Source organism: Macrosteles quadrilineatus, unplaced genomic scaffold (genome assembly GCF_028750875.1).
Source record: "Macrosteles quadrilineatus isolate MER2022 unplaced genomic scaffold, UCM_ALF_1.0 Scaffold_4__1_contigs__length_99947679, whole genome shotgun sequence".
Lineage (NCBI taxonomy): Eukaryota > Metazoa > Arthropoda > Insecta > Hemiptera > Cicadellidae > Macrosteles > Macrosteles quadrilineatus.
Genome location: NW_026542597.1, coordinates 52,192,592 through 52,211,615, shown reverse-complemented (window position 1 = coordinate 52,211,615; position 19,024 = coordinate 52,192,592). Strand labels below are relative to the sequence as shown.

At 32.1% G+C, this 19,024-nt stretch overlaps 1 protein-coding gene and 1 long non-coding RNA gene across 4 annotated transcripts in view; one reads left to right on the top strand and one right to left on the bottom strand.

Annotated features, from left to right (window-relative positions):
* Positions 1-13,202, bottom strand: part of LOC128993373 (thiamine transporter 1-like) — a 46,009-nt gene extending 32,807 nt beyond the window's left edge. For 2 of the 3 annotated variants that reach the window (XM_054417237.1, XM_054417235.1), the window contains exons 1-3: positions 13,081-13,202; positions 7,021-7,190; positions 4,421-4,591 (exon numbers count right to left, since the gene is read on the bottom strand). In XM_054417237.1, the coding sequence (XP_054273212.1) occupies positions 4,421-4,591; positions 7,021-7,146 (297 nt within the window). In that variant the 5' untranslated portion in view covers positions 7,147-7,190; positions 13,081-13,202. The remainder of the gene's footprint in view (positions 1-4,420; positions 4,592-7,020; positions 7,191-13,080) is intronic. The other variant, XM_054417236.1, reaches the window with a different exon arrangement.
* A 191-nt stretch (positions 13,203-13,393) lies between these two features.
* On the top strand, positions 13,394-16,753 carry LOC128991318 (uncharacterized). The gene is made up of 3 exons (XR_008490628.1): positions 13,394-13,542; positions 15,557-15,727; positions 16,656-16,753. It is a non-coding gene; the product is annotated as an uncharacterized LOC128991318 (long non-coding RNA).
* Positions 16,754-19,024: the final 2,271 nt, after the last annotated feature.

Below are 19,024 nucleotides of genomic sequence, written 5' to 3'. Positions count from 1 at the left end.
ACAACACTTTTTGTTTTTAATTTGTTTTGGCAACTCAATATATGAACCAGCATTTAATGAATTATTTTTACTCAATTTTAGATTTAATTCTAAACATCTATTTAATGACCAGCCACTACCTTTTGATGGTTGATTCAAATTTTCTCTTAATATTAATTTTGTAAACTGATCATTTATAAATTCATTAATATTTAAGATATCTGAACTCCTAAGAGCAAAATACATTGTACTGGTTTGATTTTCACCACTAACCAATTTTCTTTGATATTCACATGTTAAAGCTAATTGTCCTTTTATATTTTTAAATTTTTGTTTTTCAATTAATTTTTGAATTTCACTTCTTTGTGATTCTAAATAATCAGATATATCCAAACCATCATTTAAATTTGTTAGAATATATTCTTGAAAATAGCCTTTTAATGAAGAAGCTTCTTGAATATTTATTATATTTTCTTTTGGAATCGGTTTATTTTTAAGATGATCAGTCAATAATTCAGTCAATTCCTTTCTAGTTTTATTTACAATTTTAATATTATTTTTAACAGCTAAATCTTGAATAAATTTCAATGATCTATATTTTAAATTATTAGGATTTTGTTTAATTTTATTTAGTCTTTTAATCAGTTCATTTCTTACTAAATTTGTATAGTTTCTAACAGATAGTTTGTTAGCAATTTCCTTTAATTTTTCTTCATTAAATAATAAATAGTTTGCTGGATCATATAACTGTTTGATCTGTTTTAATTCATCAATTTCTTTTGTTTCATAATCATAAATATTATTATTTTTACACCACTCTTTTAACTTTTTAGTTTCATTTTCATATTTTATTTTATTTTCTAAATGTTTCTTTGAATTATAATGTTTTGAATAATTTGTAGAAGATATATTTTTAATGCAATAAGGGCATAAAATATTTTTACTTTGTCGTTCCATTTATTAAAGGAAAATTTTTGCAAAACAACTTTTTAATAAAATAAGCAATCAACTAATCACTAGTCAATTTATATTTTCTAGAGGTTTTTTTCCCAATAAAATCAGCAATCAACTAATTACTAGTCAATTTATATTTTCTAGCTTGTTTTTCAATATTTTTAAGATATCAATTATCAAGAGTCGATTTAAAATTTCTAGAGTAGTTTTTCAATATTTTCAAGATATCAGTTATTAAGAGCAGATTTAAAATTTCTAGAGTATTTTTTCAATAAAATCAACAGTCAACTAATTGTTGATCAATTTAAATATTCTAGAGTATTTTTTCAATATTTTCAAGAAATCAGTTATTAAGAGTCAATTTAAAAATTTTAGAGTATTTTTTCAATATTTTCAAGATATCAGTTATTAAGAGCAGATTTAAAATTTCTAGAGTATTTTTTCAATAAAATCAACAGTCAACTAATTATTGATCAATTTAAATATTCTAGAGTATTTTTTCAATATTTTCAAGGTATCAGTTATTAAGAGTCGATTTAAAACTTCTAGAGCATTTTTTCAATAAAATCAACTAAATTATCAACTAATTATTGATTAATTTAAATATTCTAGAGTATTTTTTCAATATTATCTAAAAACAACTCTTTAGAATATTAACAATATCAAAACTTTTTTAAACTAATACAATTTCTAATAATATTATTAAATTATTTATTTATTGATATTTTTATTGTGAATATTAGTTTTTAAATGTCTTACATAGTTATTGACCCATTTAATATTTCTTCCACACTCACAAAATTGTGGTTTTAAAAACATATCTCTATAACATTCAATACAAATTGCTAACTTTTTATCTTTACTATAATTCGAGTTATAAAAATTTACTATATCTTTGATTGTTTTACAATTTAAACACTCTTTTTGATTTCTTTCAAATCCTTTAATATTATCAAATAATTCCTTTCTATATAATTTATCACATTCTTTACAGTAATAATATAATCCATCTTTTGCTGATTTTCTTTTTGAAAACTCTGATACATCTTTTAACAATTTACATATTAAACATTTCTTCTCCATTTATTATAAAAGAAAAATAAGTAATATAATTGAATTAATTTTGAATCATATTAATGACAGTTAAAAAGCTTAAACTTTACTAATATCCCCTTTTTTATATAACAATTTAATACAAATACAATTTATTTTTGAAAACATTTACTTATCAATTTAACATTTATTAGACTTATAATACATCAAATATCATTAGAATTTTCTGAGAAATTCAATACTTTTGATAGATTTTAACTAACTCAAATAGGAAAAATATTATTTACAAAAAACAATAATTTAAATAAAATATTTAGAATATTTGAATAAAAAATTTTAAAATTTTACTTGTTTTTAAAAACATTTTGTTTTGTAGTCAATTTTATGTAAAATATAGACATATTCATGAAAATTTCATCAAAATTATATACTTTTTCTAGAAAAATATGAAAATGTTAGAAATTGACCTAAAAGGGTAAAAAATATAGCATATTGTATAAAAAAATAGGAAAATTCATTTAATTTTTGAGTGGCTCCTTTTTTGGTAAATTTTATTAATAAATAAATGCAAATTCAACAAAACTTCAATGGATTTTAAAGAAAGATTAAATATATTTTAATTAATAGAACAAACAATTTCTTTCTGTCAAAAACAGAGTATTTACATTGGTTTTCTGAACTCGTACTTTTTTGCGCTAGGATTGGTACATTACTATCTACTTATATATATATATATTTATATAATATATAAAAATGAATTTCAGGGTACTCTGGTTTTTATTATTTTACTTATTTTTTGAAAAAGTAGCCCTAAAAACAAAACTATAAAAAAAAATATATATACATATATATATACATATATATATATGTGTGTCCGTTAGCACGATAACGATGTGTAAACCTACGTTTATTCGAAGGAGTTCGCGATCCAGCATGATCGGACCATGGGAATGGGGGGTTTTATGGGGTAAAAATAGGTTTTTTCCATTTTTGACCCAAAAAACATAGCCTAAAATTTAGCAATTTCTTTCCAAACCATTTTGGAGAGCTTTAAAAACAAATAATTTAGTATATTGAAGCGTTATTATGCGCCTAATGGTTACGGAGAAAATTCCAAAAAATTGTAAATTTAAAATTCCTATTTTATTCTTACAGAGATTAACATGTTCGCTACCAAAATTATATGGAATTTACGTTCGCATAGACCAGAGACGCAATTGTGCGTCGACTCGTTTCTCACAATAGACCACCGACGCATATTTGCGTCAGCTGGTCACATTGAAATAGACTAACGACGCACAGTTGCGTCGGTGTTCAATGTTATTAATCAGCGTATTTCTTAGCAACGGTCTATTTTAAACCCCTGATTTTATCATATCGGTCTAGAGGGATATCTGCCGCAAATGTGAGTCGCTTGGTCTGTGGATATGACGATTGGTTACGTCACACAGTTGGCAACATTGTTGTTTACCTACAATGTGTATTCCGCGACATCACAGAAACATGTAAACGTTATAGCCTTAGCAGTTTTGGCTAGTGTTTAGTGGAGTTTCTTTATTTGTTTGTGTAAAAGCTTGAAACAACAAAATTTACAACGACGCATACGTGCGTCGCCTGGTCTATTGAAACGAAAATGTAATCTTTTTAACTGGATTTTGTTAAATAGACTGCCCGACGCGTATATGCGGCGTTTTAAAATTTGCTCAAAACGATAAATAAAAACAATATTTATTGCTTACTAATTCACTTAAGGTTAATATGAAGTCAATTAGTCCATTTAAACTATATTTCTGTTTTGGTCTGTCGGCAATGTTATTCCTATATCACTTGGTCTGTAAGCAACGTCATGATCATTCCTTTTGGTCTGTAGGAGTGACCGGATTGACGCAAATGTGCGTCGCTCGGTAGTGAACGTGTTAAGTAAACTGTTGTAGTTTGCTTGTTTATGAACATAATTTGATTAAATTTGGAAAATGTTTTTATTTCTTACTAACTATTAACATTTTACAAAAAAAAAAGTTTTACCCTCCCTGATGCAGCAAACCTAAGTACTTGTTGAACTAATTATATTTAAATCGGGAATAAATGTTATATTTTTAAGTAGACATTTCAGTGTTTAAATCCAATCAGTCAAATGGAAATTCGCTTAGTCTGCAGGTTTGCTGCGGCGGGGGTATTTTTTTATTAACTAGAAAATCTTAAACATGGACACTGAATGTCTATTTTTATGTTTAGTCGTGAAGGTTTATAATAGTAGTTTGTAAAATAAAATTGTAAAAAAAATATTCACATAAATAACATTGTTATATTATTCTATTTTGTTTACTAAACAATAAACGCACAAAACTTGATACCATTATATGCCAAGATTAAGAGAGAGGTGGTTAAACTTTACAAACCCAAGATAATGAATTATCTACAGCTGGTTGTTTACCTGAACAGCAAATAGTGTGTTGAATAGTATGAGTCCAGCATACACACAGACTCCACTGACTGCATCTGCGATGATGATGGGTTTGTAACGCAGGAAGTCTGTGACTAGAAACACCACTATGAGACTCAGCATGTTGGCATACGTGGCTATCGGATATATGTCTTGTGATATCTACAACATTTCACAAAAATACTTAAATTTTGTGTTTCTTAATTTCTATGTTATTTCACAATTTCACAGTGTTAACTGGAGATGCCTATATTATTTGACAGTTTTTTATTGATGACATGTGATATACGTTCTTACTTACAATACTCAAGCGATATACAGCACAAATGTTCTAAAATAGCAAATAGCCTATATAAATAAAAGAATATAACAAACAATTTATTTGATCCCCAACCAGACACCAAACTCAACAAGTTAACTAATTGAAAGTTCATTTTGAATATTTAAGTTCATCATGGTGTTCATTAAAAAAAATCGATAGCATTGACCTTTTGTGTAATAGCACAGAGAAGTAAGATACAAAGGATACAAGCTTAAAGGACAACCATGCGCTTTTAGCTCTGGTATGGTGGGGTGGAAATGTACTTGTGCCGAACAAGGAAGAGCCCCAACTGCAATGGCCACATAGTATTGTTGTACAGCAGTTGTAGCACATAGGGTCTTCACTACAGCATAAAACACTGTAGACCATGATGGTGAGGAGGAAAGGAGAGTGGTAGGGGACAACAAATAAAATTTGCTCTAGACACCACTTAAGTGTACCATTTAATATGTTCTTTACTTCTTTGTGGAAACAGGCATGCCTTATGTTTCGAAAATAAAATGGATCACCTGTGCTCTACAAAAATTTCAATGAGACCGAGCTATCAGATAGGAAGAGTACAATATCATACACATTTTTTAGCCCATATGTAATTTACCGTTTAGTACGACGGTATCTTTAGTAGTCTAGCTTGGGAAAAATATAAGCCTAAAGTCTAAATGCCATTGCAGGGTAAAAATCCCCTTTTGAACAATCTGATGTAAAATAAATGTATTTAGTTTGTTTACATTTATGAGAAAGTATTAAAGTATGCATTGAATTCATAAATCCATTTAAAAACGAAAAAATTTAAAAACGAGAAAAGAATTTATATCAAAATTACTGACAAATGACAATTTTTAACACTTGACAGATAATCAAAATGAAGAATCAAGCCAGGTAAGCAGAACATGAGTAGGTCAACAAACGTTGACAGAAGTGTCGACTGTCTATAGTTGAGTGAACTCTGCAATTACAAATTACAAACTAAGCAATTAAATCCGGTATTGCCAGATCGTAATTTGTATAAACATTTTTTTATGGCTTTCATCTGTGGGAAGTCTTCTAACATGAAAAAATCTCCTTGCCTAAGATACAAATCATATAAATTTTGGGTTTCCCCTTTTCTAGAAAGTTGGGCCTACATGTTAAGGAAGGTCAAGAACCATCATGTGAAGGCATTATTGTACATAAAAAATGTGTTAGTGGTTGGAGGGATTTGAACCTATCTGCGTAGGAGTCTCGTGCTCTAACCACTAGACCAGCCATTAGGTGAAATTGGAATTGATTAATTGGTTAAGAAAACACAAGAAGTTGATATTAAAACCGTACTTAGACTTGGACTCGCAATATTCAAACAAAATAATGTAGCTAACAAGCACTTTGCTTTGTTTTTCAATAAATTAAAATTTTAAATACTACAATAAATAGGTACCGTAGTTAAGTTATACGAGTAAAAAAATATTTTTTTTTTCTTTGATTGATTTAAGATTAACTGACTAGTTTTATCTTAGCTAGGATACCTGCAGCATTTTATTTAACCCTTTACCATTTTCAAAATTATTGCATAGTAGTATCAAATATGCCTATTTGAAAATTCTTGATTGTAATAATCATGTATTAATTAAAACCATCTAAACAAATCAAAGTAGCCTACATTAGTTTTAAGGTGCTTCAATTATAATAGTTCCAAGAACTACTCCATTTTTGACAAATATAGAGAATCTCTTAAATTGTACAGATGAGGGATAAATCAATGATGACGCAATGATAAATTACTATCCCAATGTCACATTATCACCAGATAGAGCCTAATTGCCGAGATTAAAACTTAAGGTTCATTAACACCCCTCGTGTCTGAATGGTTTTACTGAAACGTAAAATCTCAAATGGTGTTATATAAACGTAACCGTAACATACAGTTGTGTCAATGTTTTAAATAGATACTTCAACAATCAAACTCAAAATAACTGCTTCATGTGCTGCCATGAAAGCTTTGATAGCTGAGAAAGACTTCTTTTTTACCGTCATAGAGATTCTTATTCTTAAGTATTTGATTATCAAGGGAAAAACTTTTGAACCTAAATCCAAAAATACCTTTGTTAAGTCTGAAGCTTTTAAAAGGTTTGAGTTTAGATTAGCAAGGTCACTCACTTTAATAGGTGGTATAGTAGTAACAGTAGAGTACCGTAATTCAAATAAGTAGTTTTAAATTGAAGACTTTCTTTAAATGTTAGAAAAGAGACAGAAAAGGTTTCAAATCTATAATAAATTAAAACATCAAACTTACCTGTTCTTCGGTAAAGTTCAATCTTGAACTCATTAGATAAGGAGTGATGTATGGTTCTGATGGCCTGAACTCTTTTAGAAATCCAAAAATGCAGAGTAAAGATGATATTTTCATCCAAGTCTCCATTTCGGTCTAGAAAAGTATTGTAACAGTATGAGTTAAATCTAAACCTGAAAATAAGAAGTGATACTGTATTGTTGTGTTTTTCTAACAATATATTTCAAAATACAATTTAATGAAAAACCACATATAGTTGATTAAGTTTTTTAAAGATACAGATCAGCCAATTGGGTTAAAACAATTAACATCCAGCCCATGAAATCTATTACATATTTTTCTCTACTTTCAAGTTATCAAATACCGTAGTTATTTTTTGAGCTGGTAATTGCAACTAAGTTATACATTTTTTATGTTTGATTTGTGAAATGGTAAATGCTGTAGAAAATTCATTAAAATGACAAGATCCAATTATAATACTAATTTACTATAAAACTATTTATAAACTGCATAATTGTATACACAGTGTCCCTATTTTCATGATTGTTAATTTTTTATCACATTTTTGTTAGCGTTTGTCTGTTCGGTACAAATTTTGCAATCGATTTTAAACTAACTTTTGGATGAACTAGGGATTTGAAACATAGCTCATAAATGGATGACAATGCAATATTAATCATTTCATAAATTTAAAAAAACGTGATTTTGTTCAATATTTTAATTAGTTTTATACTCACAAAAACCTAAAGTAAAAATAAACAAACATTTCAAAGTAAAGATAAAACATCTGATTACAGATAAAAAGGTTTTGGTTATGTATTAACATATTATCGTTGACTATTAATACAACAGTCAATGATATTATATTAATACCTAACCATGTTATTTAAATACAATGATTTAATATTACATCGCCATCCATTTTTACTTTCTCCCCCTATACCATAGTATATGGAGAAAGTATTGTTTTCTTCAAAAATTTCGAGTTTGAGTTTTGAGTGGATATATTCGTTTTGGGTCCCCCTGGACCCAAAAAAGTGGTTTTTGAAGTGATGTCTGTGTGTGTGTGTGTGTGTCTGGATGTGTATAGAGCTAGGGACTACACCTGTGGTCCGATTTCAATGAAATTTGGTATATGTAGTTTCTAATCCATGGTATTTCCAGTTGTTTTTTTATTTTTTTTAAATTTTGATTTTTAATGGGGATTTTTCCCATAAAAACCCATAAAAACAGAAAAATCTATTTTCTCAAAAATGGCCCGAACGATTTTTATAAAAATTTAGTATGTTGTAGCCCTTTAAGTTTTGAAAAAAAAAATGGTACAAATCCCATTTCTGTAAAAATTACGGTTCAAAAGTTATTGTAAATTATGTTATTTTCCCATAAAAACCCCATAAAATAACGAAAAATAGGATTTTAGAAAAAAATCCGGTTTTGATTTAACATAGTATGTTATGGTCCTTACAATTTTGACAGTTTTTTTTTCATTTTTTAGAAATTTTGATTTTTAATGGGGATTTTCAAATAAAACCCCATAAAATAACAGAAAAATAGGATTTTCCCAAAAATGGCCCGAACAATTTTGATAAAAATTTAGTATGTTATAGTCCTTTATATTCTGAACTAAATGGTTCAAATCCCATTTCTGTAAAAATTACGGTTCAAAAGTTATTGTAAATTATGTTATTTTCCCATAAAAACCCCATAAGATAATGAAAAAATCAGATTTTCCCAAAAATGGCCCAAACGATTTTGATAAAAATTGAGTATGTAATAGTCCTTTAAATTCTGAACAAAATTGTACAAATCCCGTTTCCGTATATTTACTCTCACCGCTTACACATGATAAAGGTTGTTGACAATCTTATGGGAGAAAGTATGTGTCAGAATGCTGATACCATTTATTGAGCTATGTTTCAAGTCTCTAGCTCATCGGGAAGTTAGTTTAAAATTGAGTGCAAAATTTGTACCTAACAAACAAGAAAGCGAGCTGATAAAAACGTGATAAAAATATAGGATGAGTTGATTTAGGTGGTGTTAAAACTGATAATAATGAGCAGCTAGCAACAGAAGCCTTGGTATTTCAAATCGTCTCATTATGTGTCCGTTTTAATTGTGTTGTCATCGGGTGTTTTTTATTTTAAATTACTCATCTGTGACTCTGTCATACACTAGAAAAAATGTGCATTTACAAACTGAAAGAAGTTGGTGTTTCTGTAAAAATGTCACCTTTGATGGAGCCTCTGCCAATATAAGTGCTTTAGTTAACTTAGGTCGTAGGTTACCCAATAAACAATATTTTCAACTAAATGGAATCGACCATAGCATATCTGTGATGCTAGATCCCCACGCATGATTAAGCCGTAACACCTTAGCTGATATGAGGTGCATTGAATCTGAATTCGGCATCATTAACTATACCTATATTGAAAAAGTGAACAAATTGCATAAGAATCAGAAATTAAACTTGGCGAATAAGCTCTCAGAAAAAAATGTATTTTATCAAAACCGCATAATAAATGTGAGATTAGCAGCTCAGACTTTGAGAAGTAGAGTGGCACAAGCTTTGGATTTTTTACATTTTCCAAATTTTGCTGGTTGTGTGGCGACTGTAAAATACATCAAAGCACTTGATAGCTTGTTTGACTGTTTGAATAGTAGGGACCCATTTAGCAAGGTGTTTAAAGGAGCCCGTAAAACTAGATAACTTGGACAGGTATAAGAGTATGTTACAAGAAGAGAAAAGTTGAACTAGTGTAAAACCTTGAAGGGGAGAATTGTTTGGATCTTTATCCGATTGTCATCATTTTGCCTTCTCATTGTCCGATTCGAGTAGTCAAATTATATTTGACAGTAACAATGATGAAGATTAGACGATGAAGTTATTGCTATGTCTCTTTTGTTTGCAGCACAGAGCAGTTAGTTGTATTATAAGGATAATGTGTCTTACATTGCATTAGTGGCTTCATTTTAAGGAAACTTAAAACTAAGCTAAGATGAAATGCCAGGATCGTATTTGTTGTATTGCTGTGCTCTTTCTGAAAAAGACAATTTCAGTTATTTTAGGGACTATTATTATGTATAGCCAAGATTGAGGCAGCCAAAAAGGATGCCTATGGCAAGTTTATAACCGAGGCGCAAAACCCATGTAAGGCAGCTTGGAGGTTTGTAAACAGTAACCGTACTAGGTCTAGTTTGTTTGCTTGTAAAGCCAGTCCTGATGAGGCTAACGAGTTTTTTATTGATTCTGTGACCAGTATAATGAATAAGATTCCCACATCCAATATTGACCCTGTTGCATATCTAAGGCCTATGCAATCTGGCAACAGAGTGAGGTTGAGTGAATGGAGTTTACTGAAGCTGATGTTTTGAGTGTAATAAAGGCTTCTAAGGACTCAAGTAGCCTAGATGTCTATGGAATGTCGGTGTGGCTGTTTAAGAAGGTTGCTACTGTGATAATATCCCCTCTTACTTATGTCATCAACCGCTGTCTTGAAGACGACTATTTTCCTGATGCGCTAAAGACTTCTTAAACGGTTCCTATCTTCAAAAAAGGAGACCCGGAAGAAATAAGTAGCTATAGGCCAATGTCAATACTCCCTGTCTTTAGCAAAATAATTGAACAAATCATGAAAAAACAACTTGAGGAGTTTTTTGAAGGAAATAGCCTATTGTCCAGCACTCAACATGGTTTCAGGTCGGGGAAATCTACCACCTCAGCAGTTATGGACCTTGTCAAGCAAGTCTCTTTTAACATTATGTGACTTAACAAAGGCCTTTGACTGTGTTTCGCATAGCCTTTTGTTGGACAAACTTCGTCACTATGGTCTCTGTGGCAAGGCTCTAAGTATGCTGGAGTCCTATTTAAATGGGAGGTTGCAAAGTGTTGCTATTAACGGCTCAAAATCGGCTACTCAACTTGTACCCTATAGGCTGCCGCAAGGCTCAGCGCTTGTCCCCTACTGTTCATTTTACACATAAACGACCTTAGTGTTGAGGGGGGAGTGCTAATCTTCGCAGATGACACCACTCTTCTCAGTAGGGAGCGAAATCTTAATGAGTTGATTGCCAACCAGGAACTGGCTTTCGACCAAGCCAAGACATGGTTCCAGTGTAACATGTTACAACTGAACTAGTCAAAAACCCAGTTACTACTCTGCAGTCTCAGCGAAATAGAATTTCACAAAGCTGCTGATCCCGTCAAACTGTTGGGTTTCACTCTGGACCATAAGCTATCTTGGGATAAACACATTGATGTGATCACCTAGAGATTATCCAGAGTCTTGTTCCTGCTGTGGAAGCTTCAGAGCCTGCTCAACCGCAAATACCAAATAGTGGTTTATTATTAGATATTTGTAATACCTAATACCCTGTTCCATTCTCACATCAGCTATGGACTGCTTCTTTGGGGGCACTCTTCAGAGTGCCACAGACTGCTTTTGCTGCAGAAGGCAGCGGTGAGGATTATCACCTCAAGTGATTACCTAGATCACTGACGGCCCCTGTTTCGGAGTTTGGACATACTCGCCGTACCATAAAACTACATCTTGGTTTCGCTGGTATATGTTAAGCGACATGAGGCCTCCTTCACCACCAGTAGCGAAATTCATAACCACTACTTCATAGCAGATCTAATCTGGACATCCCGAGACGCAGGCTAGTTAAAACTTCAAAGCACTTCCCGGATATGGCGTTGAAGATGTTCCCACTAAAGCTTCCCACTAGAGTTAGGCTGCTTGAGAAAACCCGCTTTGAGCGTGTCTTGGTGCGGTGGCTAAAGGACATGGCTTTCTACTCAATTGATGAGTTTTTTGCTGATTCACTAACCTCCCTGCTCGCCATTTGTGCTCTGTAAATATTAATGTTAAATGTTTTCATATTCAATTTTATGTATGAAGTGTTATTTTAATTTTTTTTACATAAAAATCCAGGTTTCTCTGGTAAACGTTCACGACGGAAGGTAAAAGGTAAAAAACAATGTAACCCAAGGTAAGCTTATTAGGGCACACGAAGATGGTAGTGAAGTACCTTTACAATGTGTATTGACTTGTCAGATGCAACATTAAGGAAACTTTAACACAAGAGACTAAATTGTAGCCCCGTGTTCCCATTTTGTAGGCTCTATTTTTAAGGGGCGTGTCAAAAATATTTCTTTTGGGGAAGACACACGTTTGAATTACAATTAATTAAGTTCATTTGTGACCTATTTAGTAAAATATATTGCCACCACACAGCTAAACAAAAAAGTATCACGTTTAAACTCCTAACATAGGCTGCGACAGAAACTCACCAACATTATTTTATTCAGAAATCTGTAATGTTTACTTTGTTTTCATTTAATTTTAAACAAGTGTGAAGGATACAAATATTGTAGATAAGTTACTTTCCTTTATTATCAAATACTTATTATTTTACCACCTAAGTTACAGTTTGGAACTCGCTGTTGTGTGAAAAAACGAATAAAATCAAGCTTAATGAATGTGTAATTTTTAAAGAGTTCAAATGGGTTAATCTCAGCAAGAACAAAACATGCATTAAGTTTTGAATTGTAAAAATAAAGTTTGAAATGCATTAGCAATATTTTATCTCTATAGCCTATATTTAAACATAGTAGCATCTAAAAAGATGCGTTTTATAATGGTGAGTGTATGGGCTGCGTTGCCAATACTGCAATCGGCTTTTGCCAATTGGGAGTAGGGGGAGCGCCATACTCTGCGGCCAACACTGAGCCAGCAATCCATGAGTTTTGAACTAAACTAATTAACCTAAGTGATTTATTGACAGAATTAAAAAATTGCTTACCCAACACTTAGAATTGATTAAGTTACTCAATCTATAAAAATAAATTGAAAAAAATATTTAGACCTACAGAAATGTAACAGAAGGCCTAGGCCTATTCTGATTTATTTTGTGAAAGAAATATTTTTGATTGCATAAGTATTAATTGTAAACAAATAAGGATTTTGAATAGTTAATAGGTTAACATAACCTGCAAATAACCTACCATGTACACTAATGCCAACTGATATGCTGGTTAAATAATATGTTTATATTATAGCCTACCTGTGGTGTGCACCGAATATTACTCCTTAATTTTTAATTCTTAAAAGAAAATTTAGATTGAGAAAAACTGTAGTTTTTGCCCTTCTCATTTCAACATTCCCTCTCAGCTGTTAGCAGAAGACAACTGTGGTGAGTGACGCGAGCGTTTCAGGGCAGGAATTGGACTAGCCTACTGCGCATGCGCAAGCCGTAAAATTGAGCTGATCTCAAATGAACGACTCTCACACAATTGAAGCAAAAGAGTTGTTTACTGTTCTGTCATCTGTCTCCTCTCCGACCTGTCTGCCCCTGCCGTGCCCCAGCGATGCAGCGATTGTAGTTTTCAAAGTCTTTAAGCTGTGTTTTTTTTTTTTTTAATAATTTGAGGTTTTATCGAAGTATTGTATGTTTTGAAGTCGGATTTAAGTGTATAAAAGAGTGTTTATTGTTATGCGTTCTACCGTGCCATCCCCGTGCACCCTTGTAAGTTAAAGTTAGTTTTTATACTGTAGGCCTAGTCTTTAAAAGTGTTTGTTGTGTTTTGTTCCAAGTGTTGTCCAAATAAAACAAGGATACAGTTTCTTAACTGGGCTACACTAATATCGATTGAAACTATCGATTCGATTAGTAAACTGCGATTTTTTCACCATCAACAAGTTTGGTTAGTTAGGTTAGGTTATGATAGATTCATTTTATTATAGACATTATATTTTAAAATATCGATTATAAATCAATATTTCAATTCGATAGTTCCAATCGATATTAGCGTAGCCCAGTTAAGAAACTGTTGTACCCCTGTAGGGTCACACAGTTAGGACATGGTTAGGACTACCGACATTTCCCATAAACATTGCAAAAGGACGAATCTTATAATTATATAAGAGCTGTCTAGGCTGTGTGGTAAAAGGCACTTACAAAATAAGTTACCAAGCGGTGTAACTTTCATATTAGAAACCCTTGGGTGAGTTGTATAAAGGCCTAATCTTTAGGTTGACACATTTAAACCTATAGCCTGTAAACCATTAACTGTCTGGAAAAAAGTCTATGCCGTAAACTAAATATGGTCCTTAAGCCAATTAAATGTGTAGGCTAACTAACTAACATTTAAATAACTTAGGCCTTGGCTAGGCTTTGCATTATGTACCCTGGCGTAGGGCAAGGCTAGGTTCCGCTATCGATAGACAGGCCTACACTATAGTACCCTATTAGGTTACTATATTATATTGGGTCTCTCACTCTTTGGCAGTTTCCTGTTAAAGGGGACATTCATTATTATCGATGATTTCTTTTCGATATAAGCTTATCAATATTTTTGTTTTACTTCACGATTCATAACTTATTCCTTCTGTTATCTTCAAACACATTTAAATTATCTACTAATTTAGAAGTAGGCCGAACCTTGTTTAGGCAAACATTTAATAGCCTATTTTATTGGATTATAAAATCAAACTAAGTGTGCGCCGGAACCTGTGTTAACCATGGCAACCGCAGCACGGCTGGTAGTCTATATATAATTCTTTTTGTCTATGATTATACTTGCTACTCATACACACATATAGTCTCCAACTTAATAAGAATGCTGTAACCTTTTGAAAGAGGCATTTCCTCGCGCTGTTGTAATAGTCAGAATAGGCTATTAAAACATCGTTTGTTTAATTTAAATCGGTTTGTTTGAAATTATTTAGAGTAACATGGCCATGAGAAACATGCTATTTGAAACTCCAACGACAGGAAAATATACGTTAAGTTTTATAAACGATTAAATTGTAGGCTAGTTATTTGTAGCGGCCAAAAACTGTTGTCCCGTTACCTACTTTAAGGAATAAACAATCTGTCCTCTACTTAGTGATGTAAAAATCATTATACAGGTTGTTATGGTCATATTATTATAAAGATCAAAATAACTAGGCCTACAATTTATTCTTTAGTTGGGGTAATTTTGATGAAACAAATAACAATACATTTACAGTCTTCATTTTATGCTAGAATGTTTTACTGTAAACAATGTAGGCTATTAAGAACTGCAGTAAAGTCCTTTAGAGAACCTGCAATATCAGTACCTTCAATACCTTCAATATATATTGGGTGAAAAATCAGTTCGTTATACAAATAGTACAAATAGTATATTATTCCCTGTGATATAAATTCCGATTTTTGTTTTGAGTAAAAAGGTACCCTACTGTATTGTGATATGAATATTTAAAGCCATAGATTCTTTTCAAATAGACTTTCACACTGTGCTGTGGTGGTTAAACAAGAACAAGGTTAGTTCAGTTTGGTTTAGTTTATGTTAATAAAAACCAGGTAACACCTAAATAAATACAAATTGTTCCAATAGCATCATCATTGGGTTGGGTTAGTGTTGTACAGTTTTCTATCAAAACTGATTGTCAAAAGCGCCAAATTATACCTAGTCGTGTCTTTTCATGGGTAACTTAGCTTATAGAAAAAAGCTAAACGTTTTGTTAATGATACCTTGTTTGTTTATAAACTATAGGCCTACCACTTTCAAAAGAACCTACGCAGAACCATGGCTGTCTCGCGCACGTAGGGGTGAAGGGTGATGGTGGGGAAGGGCCTGGAGCAGTGGTGGGGATAAGTCGTTGGTCGAGGTGTCTTTCCCCACCACTCTGACTCTCCTGCTGTCCTGCATGCACGACTCAAACAGGTGCGTGGTTTTTTTCTATGTGGTAGGCCTATAAGCTAACATAACCTAAACGCCGCAATGGTCTGTAAAAGATTAGCGGGTGGTCCTCTTTTTAAAAAGACCCATAGGCTAAAAGATTAATAAGCAGGCCTATTTCTTTCAATATATTTTATATAAATTTGAAGCTATTGACAGTAGGCCTATTAATTTATAGAAACTGAAAATTTGATAGGATAGGATACATTACAGTTTCTCTGCAGAACTTTGCCCCATAACATTGCTGTTGCAGTGCAATGTAATTTTCAGAATCAGTCTTCTTCGCTTTGTATTTAGGCTAAGTAAAATTGATTTTCCTTGCTGCATATTAGGGAACATTATTACCATGTTTAATAGCCATGATAAGGTACAGTAGACTCCCTCTTATTCGGACGCCTTTTAACCGGACATCAGTTGAACCAGACAACACTCGGTGGAAATTACATCTCTTTAACCAGGCAATTTTTATCAGCACATCGGTTTAACCGGACTAGGTCGGCAGGAAGTGGGAGGTAAGCGTTACTGAAACGACTGTTCTTGTGTTCAGGATATAAAAACAGTGATTACTAGTCTAAACACATTGCTCTACTACATTTTAGTCAAATACTGTATATACAGTATGAATTTAAACGGTCAGTTTTAATGAGTTTTTGGGACGTCAGTTTAACCAGGAAACCCATTATCCGGACTGGCCTGGGTCCTGAGAGTCTGGATAAAAGAGGGAGTCTATTGTACTGTATATTTTACTATGTTATAGTGACACAAATAAAAAAATAACAGCCAAAACTTCATGCAATAACCCCATAGTACCACATACAATATGTTTGTTAGTGTGAACTATGCTGTAGGCTTCACATTGAATGTGTTGCCCAAGTTTATTAAATTAAAGCTAAAACAAAGTTGTTTGTTACAGAGTCATTGATTGAGGTGCTGGTGAACTGATTGAAGACTTAAAAATGTTTTGCTATTAGTGTGAGGTGTGATAGTACGGACTGTTATGATAAATTACCACTGTTTATGATTTACTTTATACGTTTTAAAATAAATGTTCTACATAAACTATTAAAATTGAATGATCATTTACAATGCCACTATTTCCAGCTGTAATATTTTTTTATACTTCTTTTAATTATTTTTTTACTTAGTTTCTAAACATAAGTTCTGATGTAGTCAATATTTGCATAATCCCAATGTGTAATCACTTGCACTTTCAAAAATATAAAATAGTAAACACAACAGCTTTTTATATGCCATTGTTATTATTTATGGGTGTTTTTGTATTGCAATCGTTAAGTTGCAAGTGTAGTTGCAGATGCATTGGTCTGTTTAAATGTATAAAGGAACTAAAATAAAATCTGAAAATTCCAGACTAACATTAAGATTATTCAAACAAAGGAGTTGGAGTAGGCTATGTAAAAAATTCCTAAAACTCTCATTTTAAGTTTGGTAAGTTTAATTTGATACCAAATATCAAGTGTTGACCTTATTTTCTATAATTTCTCTGGATGGTATTTCAATTTATTTTATAATTGCAATGATTCCGCTTCACTAAAATTCCAGGGCATGGACTGCAATCAACATCTGCCAACATCAAATTCGAGAAAATCAAAAAATTTGTTAACTCACTTGTATATACCGTATAACATTTAAATACAACATGAAAAATAATAGGATTTCCTGGAATTTTCCAAAATGTTTGTGATCATTCACAACATCCCAGGCAATTTTTTTGAATAGGTATACTCAGATCACTCAACAAAAATATTCTAAGAAAATTTTTATATAGAAATCTGGAGAACATTCTCAGAATATTCTGGTAAAGTACTCTGGAATATTCATGGAATATTTTGAATTAAATTATTAATTTTGTCAAGTACCACAAAATAACTTGAAAAATACAAAAAACAATGTTTTTAGGGTAAAAAGTGGGAAAACCCAATTTTTAGTCCATTCCCATAGTCAGTATTAAAGTACCGAATACTTAAAATGCAACGGATGATGGGGGTGAAAGAGGAAAGAGACTGACTCAAAGACTCAAGTCGTCAATGGTCATGGAGGTAACAGCAGAACAGAACTGAACTGAAACTGGACTGAACTAGTAAGTTATGACTCATGAGTCGACTCCTTGAAGACCAAGTACAACTGAGTTGGTTCTTTCTGGCGCATGCGCAGTAGGCTAGTCCAATTCCTGCCCTGAAACGCTCGCGTGAGTGACACTGTGAAGTGACAGTGAAGTGAACGTGAACCGTAAAGTGTCGAATCGAAATGTGGTGAACGTGAGTCGTGAACTGCAACTACTGCAACTGACTCGGACCGAACGAAACGAACAGAACTGAACTGAGTGATTCCTGTACTTAAAGGGGATTAAAAAAGTGACATGTTCATACTTTTGACGTCATCTGATTATTGTGAATATATACTTTGGACATTTATATTGTGAAATTCAACCGTCTCACTCATTAATATCAACATATTGCAAACGAGATAAGGCAACAAAAACTTACAACGGTTACGAACTCGCTTAATTTACTTAGGAACTCACGACGACTGTACGGTTTGGTTTGGTGAACATGTGAACCGTTATTAACAGGAAAGAAAGTAAAACAAAATACTAGGATTTGTCGCTTTGTACGCTTTTTGTATTCGTTCTCGTTGTTTCCCGTCTCTAGAGACTAATTTATACTGGTCCTACGTTCATATGTTGGCTAAAAAGCCTAAAATACGCACATATATGATGGCTTCTTCATATCAAATGATAATGAAAATATACAACCTGCCGATTAAGCGAATTTCCATTTTAAATAGCGAGTACTTGTTTGCTGCTCATTATTTTAAGAATGAGCAATATTTTGTTAAATAACTACACGAAAGTAAAAAAGCCACTGTACCCATAGAAAAATGTCAATCCTTTTTTTTGAATTAAATAATTTTATTCATTGCTTTTGTTAATTTTTACTTTAACATTTTTTTAGCGAATTTCCCATATGGGGAATAAGCTATTACCGTAGTACTCATGGTCAGACCTGGACTCGGGACCGATTTAATTTTTCATTTGGAGGTCCCTAGAGGATTATGGAAATACTCACGATCCACACAACAGTTAGATATAATCAAAATCTTTTGTAAATATCTTATCTTTTTTCAAAAAGTTGATCTTGTTTTTTTAGTGTAAAAAAAAACATTATTCCTATTTCTTTTACTTGGTTGTGTTCTATGACTTTTTCTATGTTTCCATTGTTTGCAAATCGGTTATTTAAATGATTGCTCAAGAAATGTAGCCAC